We start from the raw sequence: 9,585 nt of genomic DNA, 5'->3' as shown, positions 1-9,585 counted from the left end.
AAAAAAAAAAAAGATCACTGAGTCCTCTTCCAGAGGACCTGGCTTCAGTTCCCAGCATCCATATGATGGCTCACATCTGCAGCTCCAGCCCCAGGTGATCTGATGCCCTTCTTTTAGCCTTCAGGAACACCAGACACATAGACACATACGTGGAGCACATACATATATATATGCAGGCAAAATACTCATACACATAAAATAAAAATAAACAAAAGGAATATATAGCCTTAAACTCTTAATACTTTCAGAAAGGTATTAGAGTGGGCGGGCTCTGGAATTCAGTGGTAGAGTGCCAACTTCACACACTGAACGCCCTGGGCTTGATCCTCAGCAGTAAAAAATAAGACAAGGAAAACAAAGAGAGGCACTAGGATGAAGAGAGCCATGGACAGAGCCAAAGGGAGCCCAGCAGGACTTCTCGCCATGCAAAGAATTTGTGAGGCTGTGAGATGCCTGACTGACAGCTCCAGCTGGCCACTTACATAACAGATCTAGCTCAAAGCCATTCCTAATATTAATTGGCTGGTGGGTTTTGTGTGTCTCATAGCCCAGGCTGGCCTCTAGCTCAAAAAATGTAGCTGAGGATGACCTTGAACCTATGATCTTCCCACCTCCATTTCACCATCATGAGATTACAGTCAGGTACTTCCATATTTAGTTTATGGGGTGCTAAGGGTCAACCCAGCATATTAGGCCATCTATCAACAGAGCTTATATCTCCAGCCCTCTAATGTTTTTGTTTATTTATTTATTGGATTTACTTTTGATACATACAGGGCAATGTATCTAAGCTGGCCCTAGACTCAGACTACCCCTGCCTTTGGCTCCCAAGTACTGGGATTACATAATTTGCCACTCTCATATTCTTTTTATTTATAAGCACAAACTTTCATATCTACCTACATAAACTTTCTTTTCCAAGAAAGTCAAACAGTTTAACTGAAACCGAATGCTTTGCTGGGTGTGGTGGCACAGGCCTGTGTCCCAGCTGCTCTATCAAGGCAAGAGAATCACTTGAACCCAGGAGCTTGAGACCTAGTGAGGTCCTCACCCCAGACACACACAACACCAGAAAGCTAAATGCAGATGACTTATAGCTTAGTATGCGAAGCTGACTTATTCATGCAAGCACGGCAGTAAAGGATAACTTACATTTTTATGAGTAGGGACAGGAAGCCTCATCGTCTGCAAAGGAAAGAATATAGGGTCATCCTAAAGAGAGTCTGCAATGCTTGCTGGTGATAGGGTTATCACCTGTGCATTAACACTAACACATTCATAATTGCACTATTTTTTTTTAGTATAGAATAGAGCTTATTTAGGGCATGGAGAGGGGAGTTGAGAGGGTAGTAGAGATAGAAAAAAAGCAGAGAGAGAGAAAGAGACAGAGAGAGAGGGAGAGAGAGAAAGAGAGGGGGGAAGAGGGAGAGGGAGAGGGAGAGGGAAAGGGAGAGGGAAAGGGAGAGGGAGAGGGAAAGAAAGTAGAGAAGTAGAGATGTGGGCCATGAGCACATGTGGGGGCGGTAGAATGGGGAGAGAGCGGGACAAGAGGACAGAACGGGAGCAAGAAGGCAAGAGAACAAGCCATAATTGCACTATTTAAAGCAGATCTTTATGTTTAGAAATGAATTGCCACAAATGGTTTGGTTTTTGTTTTGAAAAAAATTATTTTGAATCAGGGTCTTGCTTTAGCTTTGGCTGGCCTGTAACTGGCCATGTAGACAAGTCTGGCCTTGAACTCACAGAGATCCACCTGACCCTGCCTCCCAAGTTCTGGGATTAAAGGCCAAACGCAGCTACTTATGCATTCTGAAGAACCATAGCATCAGGCAAGGTAATGTGTCTGCAATCCTAGTATTTGGGAGCCATAGGTAAGGCGATCTAGTAGGGGTTAGGACAGCCTAGCCGACATAGCAAGTTTGAGGCCAGTCAGAGTGGTATAGCAAGGTCCTGATCTTAAAAACAAAGCTGAAGGAATAAGTTATACTTTACCTCGTTGCTTGTCAACAGAGCTCGGTGAGCGGACAGCTGTGTCAAGGTCTCTTTCACCACTGTGCTCATGGGAATCTCCATGGCAGTGGCCCAGACACAGCTGAGAGTCAGAACGCTCAAGTGCAGAAGCATTCTCCTCATGACTGAAGTCTTCAGCGCTGACCTTCAGCAAAGGAAGAGCGCAGAGCAGGGCCAAATCCCCAAGCAATTTATTCTCTCTCTGAGGAAATGAATAATTGCTAACAATCAGATAGAGGACACCTAATAAAGGCAAGTCCTGAAACTCAGGGTTTCCAGTACCCTGGGTGTTCAAACAAAATGCATTTTTTTTCTCTTTTAATAATAGTAAACATCTTGACCCCCGCCCCTGTTTAAAAGCATTTTCTATAACATAAAAGAATGTTTCTACAACTTTGATCCACATTTACACTCCATTCTGGTTATTGAATTTCTATTTAAAAGATGTGCATATATGGCGGGTCTCTCTAAAGATGCCCATGCTCACACTCTTGGGAGCGTGATCGGCTTTTCTTGAGCATCTTCTTTTTTATCCCCCTCCCCACCCCACCCCTGCTTTAATATGTGTTAAACTCAATTCCTGATAAAGTGAGAAAAAATGTATTCAAATGTATACCTCCAACAGAGTTAGGCTAAAATACATAAATGTTGAGAATGTCTTACTAGGTGTGATGGTACACACCTGCAGATGTGGGAGGTACAGTCAGGAGGATCAAGAGGTGACAGTCATCTTTGGGGTTTTTTGTGTGTACAGCAAAGGTGAGTTCAATCTGGAACACACAAGACCCTGTTCCAAACTGCCAAAGAGAAAAGGGAAAGGGGGTATTATTTATTTTTTTTTACATTGGCTGTAGCTAGACTTATCTGTGCTTAAAAAAAAAAAGAATTGAAAACTCTCTGGGAAAGACATTTTTTAAAGCAGCTGGTCTGACAGAGTTGAATTGCATGATGTAGGTTTTTGATCAGCATCCTGTCTGTTACTAAAAGGCCAACCCAGACTGAGTGGAGATAAGCAGGGTGCTTCTTGGTTCCTATGACAAAAAGTGCAGGGCAGAGGCTCCTTCCTGTACTGCTTCGTGGCTTGGCCTTGACCCACTTTTCAAGCAGCTTACTGTGTTTATGAGGGGTGTTCCAGGGTGACACCAGGACTCCTGGCTCTCTCTGTATCTTGTCACACACAGCAGGTTCGCATTTCTTCTCGTTTTCCTTCCGACTTTCATTTGTGGTGGGTTTATTAGGACACAGTCTGACTGTGTGGCCCAAACTGTCTATGAATTTCTGATGCTTCTGTCTCAGCCTCTCAAGCACTGTGTCAGGCCTGTTCCCCTGCACCGGGTTCCAGTATTGCTCTTCTCATTGTTCAATCAAAATAATTCAGTCCCTCAGCACTCTCTAGTTTCAAGATGCAGAGGAATCAAGCTGGAAGGAAGTTGAATGTTTCTCCCTGCTGGCTGGCTAGCACTCACAGTGCTGGAAGGTAGTATATGGACTGCTGAGGGAGAGCTGTAGAAACAGTCTTATGGGCTGGCGAGATGGTTCAGTGGATAAGAGCACTGACTGCTCTTCTGAAGGTCCTGAGTTCAAATCCCAGCAACCACATGGTGTCTCACAACCACCCATAAGGAGATCTGATGTCCTCTTCTGGTGTGTCTGAAGACAGCTACAGTGTACTTATGTATAATAATAAATAAATCTTAAAAAAAAAAAAACCAACAGTCTTTTTAGCTCTGCACCCTGTTTGCACAGGTCAACTGGCCAAGCAAGATGTGCCATCTGGTGCCCTAGTGGTAAGTCAGTTATGGAAGCAACCAACGGCTTTAGGGGTGAATTTGAGGCATACTCTATAGGAAGGAATTCTCAGGGAGCCTGGGAAAGGCTCACAGCTGGGTCATTGGCCCTAGCAGGGAAAGTGGTAAGGTTGTTGCACTGAATGGATATGATATGTCTGCCAAATTGTCTTCTAAGTAACTGTGTGTGTCCACAAATGAGCGCAGCTGTCAGCTTTGGTTAGGAACACTTATTTTAAAGTTGCCAATGGTAATTGTGGAGACCCGTAAGTGGTCAAGGTACTAAGGATGAGTGAGTATTGAATGCTCAGTCCCCAAAGGATTTGTCTATATCACCCCCTCCAATGCTCAGGAAACACAGCAGGAAGCAGGAGCAGACAGAATATAAGTGCCTAGGGAACTGGTAGACACTGTGGAATGCTGGTTTCTGGGCATGGTGTGGCTGTTGTGATCACCTATGCAAGACTGGGTTAGGCATCAACATCAGTCATGGAGGAATGAGAGGCTCAGGGCCCCCACCCTTCCCAAGCATTTATTTGCAGTTGCCGTTAATAGTTGATAGGTGAGGAAGAGTCTTTTTTTTTTCAGTGATCAAGATGCCTGTGGTCCTATAAACACTGGATCTCTAGAGAAAAACACAGAAGAATATTAGTTTAGAATACGGAGAGGATTAACAGGAGTGGAAAGGGGACTTGAGAGGGAAATGGGGTTAATATTGCTACAATAAATCACCATTTTTTTAAATCTTTTAATTTTTTGAGACAGGGTTTCTCTGTATAGCCCTGGCTGTCCTGGAACACACTTTGTAGACCAGGCTGGCCTCGAACTCAGAAATCCGCCTGCCTCTGCCTCCCAAGTGCTGGGATTAAAGGCATGCGCCACCACCTCCCAGCATAAATCACCATTAATATCATCAAAATATCATAATGGAATCCATTGCTGTGTATACTGATTAATGCTAATTAGAAAACTAGATTTAAAAAAAAACAGTTCACAGACAGAGGGCTACACTGTAGACACACTGTGACATAGTACAGCTTCCATAATGAGATGTTTTCTATGCGTTGTTATTTTGTTGTTGTTTGTGTGTGTGTGTGTTTTTGGTTTTTTGGGGGTTTTTTTGTTTTTTTTTTTTTTAGCTTGCAGGGAGGCTGCAAGGGTGAACTGCAGATTTGGGGAGATAGGGTGATGAGCAGGACTCGGGTGCATGGTGTGAAACTCACAAAGAATAAATAAAAAGTTAAGACAAACAAACAAAACCAGTTCAGTCTCTAGCAAAACATGGTGCTTAGCGCCTATATTCCTGGCATTTAAGAGTTTGAAGCAGAAGGATCAGGAATTTGAGTCCAATCTCAGCTACACAGTGAACTTGAGGCCAAGTGTAGGCTACAGGAGTCTCTATCTAAAAAACCAAATGCCCCAAACACAAACAACAACATTCAATGAATCCGGTCTCTGTTTGGAAAGAGGAGGGGGACTAATGGGAAGAAGGAAAGAGATGAGACAGGAAGGAGTGAATGTGACAAGGGACAATATAAACATGTATGCAACGTCATAGTGGAACCCCTTATCTTATAAAATTACCATACACCAATGAAATAAAGGAAACCCCAGCTCAGTAAGGGGGTTTATGTGTTCACCATGGACCTGTGGCTAAGCCTATGGGATACACCGCTTGCTCATCCTGAGCTGGAAGTGGACATCATCCCGTCCAAAGCACACAACTGGGGCATCCAGGGTTCACAGTACTTGTAAGAGGGATGTAGATGTTGGGGGAAGAAACAAACGTATCACAGACAGGGAGCATGTGGGCTTAGCCTCTCCCGTACGTCCCTCAGGCTGAGGTCCTTTCATATGGAGTGTTGCCTGTCCATGAGTATGTGTCACGAGGAGAACCAGTCTTTTGTTTCTTAGGCTTTAATCAATAATCCCAGAAGCACCCACAGATTGTTTCCCTGAATCTTTTTCCAAGACTGTGTATGGTTCTACATGGGATGCAGAGGCCTTTAGCATTTAGCTACCTGTGCAAAGTGTGTGCGACTGCACATGTGTATGTGTGTGTGCATGTGTGTTGTGCATCTTCAGGTATGTACTGAGGTTTGAGCTCTTGGCTAGACATATCTGAGTTGAACACTCTCAAGTATTGTGGGAGACAAACTGGCTCACTTCATCGAATCTGTTAGCAGTGAAGCAGGAACCACGGTGGCCGGGCTTAAAACGATGCTCTCAGAATCCAAGCTTAGCTCTGGCAGGACCTGGCTTGCCCCAGAGGTCATGAGACAATAATTCTATTTCCCTTCAGACATCTTCTGGCTACTCTGAGAAAGTGTGGGCTTAGATGAAGGCTTCAGGGGAATTGCCAAGTAATTTGCAATTTTAGTAACTCCACCAAGGTTTCAGAGTGATTCAACACCATGATAGAGCTACACAGGTCACAGAGGGAGTAGCAGATTGAAAAGTCCCCATAGTAGCCTTTACTAAGCAGCGGAAATGCAGCAGCTGCTCACCAAGTTTAGGGATGTAATTCTAGCTGGTTATGAATGGGATGAAGCGGGAAAGGCTGTATTTACAAAATGAAGGTAGCGAGGCCTAAATTGCAGCACAGATCATCTAAAAGTAGGCACTCAGCTCCAGCTCAGCTATTGCCATATGACTTCCACGGGCTTATGTTTCCAGATACCCAGTTTAAAAACAAAACCCCAAATCACACTTATTATATGTACACCAATTCTTTACTTAGAAAAAAAATATTTCCTGTTCAAAATTGTATTTATTGTTTGGTTGAGACAGGGTCTCCTGTAGCCCAGGCTGGTCTTGAACTTGCTAGGTACTCCTTGAATTCCTGATCCCTCTGCCTCAGCCTGCCGAGTGCTTAAACAAAATGTGTGTGCTGCCTGGTGGGCTCAATATTGGTTTTCTTACAATTTTTAAAAATTATTAAGAAATACACTGTAACATGAGATGTTTCATTTCAGCAACTATGTGTTGGGTCCAGTAGCATCATATGCAAAAATAAATTGTAGGCTGTTGACTTTGCAAAATAGAAGAAACTCAGTAACTACTGTCAGAGTTCCCCCCCCCTTCCCCCGCAGCCCCACCAGCCCTGTCTTTGGAACCCTTGGGTTTCCCTACAGGCACACTGTTGTCTTTTATAACAGGATTATTGTGCTTGGACTTCAGAGTTCATGGTGTTCTAGCATGTGGGAGGATTTTCTTCCCTGCTGAACAATACTCAGTCTTACGTACAGATTCTGTTTTGTTTGTCCATTTTTCTGCTGATGGATGCTTAGGTTTCTTCCTTCTTTCAACTACTATGGATAATGTTGTGTCTGGGCATGTGTGTACAATGTTTTTTTTTTTTTTCCGTTCTTAGTATAGGGTCTTGTATATGCTAAGCTGACCTTCAACTCACTATGTAGCTGATGATGCCCCTGACCTGCTGGTCCTCCTGCCTCCACCTCTCAAGTGCTGGGGTTACAGGTGTGCACCACTATACCAGGTTCCTCCCCTGCTCTCTCCTCTTCTTCCTTTTGAGATGGAGACTCTGACAATGTAACCCAAGCTGGCTACTCTCAATCTTCCAGCTTTAGCAGCTCAAGTATTGGAAGTACAGGTGACAGCTGTGCACCTCACAGCTCAGAATTGTATTTCTCATAAAGCTAGGTCACTAACTTTTCCTCTATGAGTTTAATCTCCTCAATCTGATTGCAAGCTTTCTTACAGTAGGAATATTATTTATTACCCGTGTGTGTCCATGCATGTGTATGTGTGTGGAGAGGTGTGTGTAGGTATGTGTATGTGTATGTATATGTATATGTGGTAGGAGTGTGTGTGTGTATATATATATATATATATATATATATATATATATATATATGGACTTGATCATGCCATGGGATACAGGTGGAGATCAGAACACAGCTTGTAGGAGGCAAGTTCTCTCCTTCTTCCATGTGGGTTCAGATAGTAAACTCAGGTCATCAGGCTTGGTGGCATGTGCCTTAGTAGATGAGCCATCTTAACATGAATGCTTAGAGTGGGAATTCTTAAACAATATTTAAAAGCGCTTTATTAATAGAAGTTCCCAAGCAAGAGGTAATGACTCTTTTGAAAATTGAAAAGTATATTTTATTTAGTGCATGGTGTGCCCCAGCATGTGAGTGACAGTCAGAGGAAGCTTATCAACACCAGCAGTGATCAGTCATCTTACACGAACCTTTGATATGACATCTTAAGAATGGCATATTATCTCTGTGGTCTTCCTCCTCCAAACCATGAATTCTGCCTAACCATGAGCAGTAAGCACCACTCATCCCTGAATGGAAAGACAACACCTGGCCAGTGCTCACCCCAAACCACTGAGGTCATCATCAGATCCAAGGACGGACTCAGGCACGGTCACAACCCAGCAGCATCTGAGAGACACACCGAGTGCTCAGATGTGCTGTCCTGCATCAGAGCCACCTGCATGGTACCACACACCTTCAATCTTAGCACTCTCGAGGCAGCCACAGGTGGATGGAGCTCTGTGAGTTCAAGGCCAGTGGGGTCTACATAGTGAGCTCCAGAGCATTCAGGGCCACATAGCGAGAGTAGGTACTCAATATTTATAAGAATAAATAACCAAATAAGCAGACTCTTGATGTAGATTGTATAAATTGGACAAATTAGTATGAACACCATAGAGATTCATAGTGTCTATTGTGTGCAGCTGAGAAACTGAACAACAACAACACTTTGGGAAGATTAATGGCAAAAAGGCACAGCATCTGTCAGGGGTTTCAGGATCTATGTTATTGAGACAGGCATGGTGGTGCACACCTGTGCTCCTGCCTCTTGAGAGTAGCAGCACAAAGTAAAGGCTCAATTCAACTACAGAATAAGTTTGAGGTCAGCCTGAACTACATAAACTGTCCCCAAACCAAACCAAACCAAATCAAACCAAAACCTCACAAAATATTCTTTTATTTTGGAGGCAGGGTCTCACTCTGCAGCCTTGGCTGCCCTGGAACTTGGTGTATAGACCAGGCTGGCCACAAACTCACAGAGATTTGCCTGATCTGGGGGACAGACACTTGTCCCCCAAGTGTTGGATTAAAAGTGGTCACGACCACGTCTGGTTTATAAGCTACAGTAGCTTAGGTGAACAGAAATAAATGACCAGTCAGTAATCTGAATCTTCAGGGATTGGGACTATACCATTTAGCAAAAAGACTTTGAATTTTATCTTCAAAATAATGTTATAAATTGAAATAAAAGAACAAAATGATAGTTATTTAAATGTGAGCAGTTATGTACCTTTGAAAGGGCACATTCACAGAGAGGGTTTACCCCCTGTGCCCTAAGCCCTCTATCTCCTTTAATGTACTACAGATCAGTAATAGTTTTTCAATAACCGGGGTTTTCACTGTGATGTCGTTTCAGGTCAGATGACTTTTCCATGAACTGATTCTAATCAGTTACCTGCTCATGATCCTCTAGTTTTCATAGTGACTAAATGCAAATTTGTAGCATTTCCTCTTGACTCTATTCTAACCTTTTACCTTCCAGCTCTAAAACATATCTTTAAGATGACGTTGTGGGGCTTTTTTTTTTAATTGAATTAAAAACGCTATAGGAAAATCGACACTGAATTTCCCTTGGCGTAGCAACTATTAATTTTTTTGGCAATCCCCCCCCCATCTTTACTAACTTATGGAGAGTTTTATGAGGCTGTAATCAATGAATATGTGAGATTTACATTAACTTTTTCCTGTCTACTATTTCTTTTTTTTGTTTTTTTTTTTTT

The 9,585-nt window shown here is 43.1% G+C and overlaps 1 protein-coding gene across 1 annotated transcript in view; it reads right to left on the bottom strand.

Moving 5' to 3' along the window:
- The window catches only part of Il5 (interleukin 5), a 4,067-nt gene extending 1,893 nt beyond the window's left edge, over positions 1-2,174 (bottom strand). The window contains exons 1-2 of the mRNA XM_021178377.1: positions 1,993-2,174; positions 1,153-1,185 (exon numbers count right to left, since the gene is read on the bottom strand). Of these exons, the coding sequence (XP_021034036.1) occupies positions 1,153-1,185; positions 1,993-2,133 (174 nt within the window). The 5' untranslated portion in view covers positions 2,134-2,174. The remainder of the gene's footprint in view (positions 1-1,152; positions 1,186-1,992) is intronic.
- Positions 2,175-9,585: the final 7,411 nt, after the last annotated feature.

The sequence above is a fragment of the Mus caroli genome, chromosome 11 (assembly GCF_900094665.2).
Source record: "Mus caroli chromosome 11, CAROLI_EIJ_v1.1, whole genome shotgun sequence".
NCBI lineage: Eukaryota > Metazoa > Chordata > Mammalia > Rodentia > Muridae > Mus > Mus caroli.
This window is presented reverse-complemented; position numbering and strand designations above follow the sequence as displayed.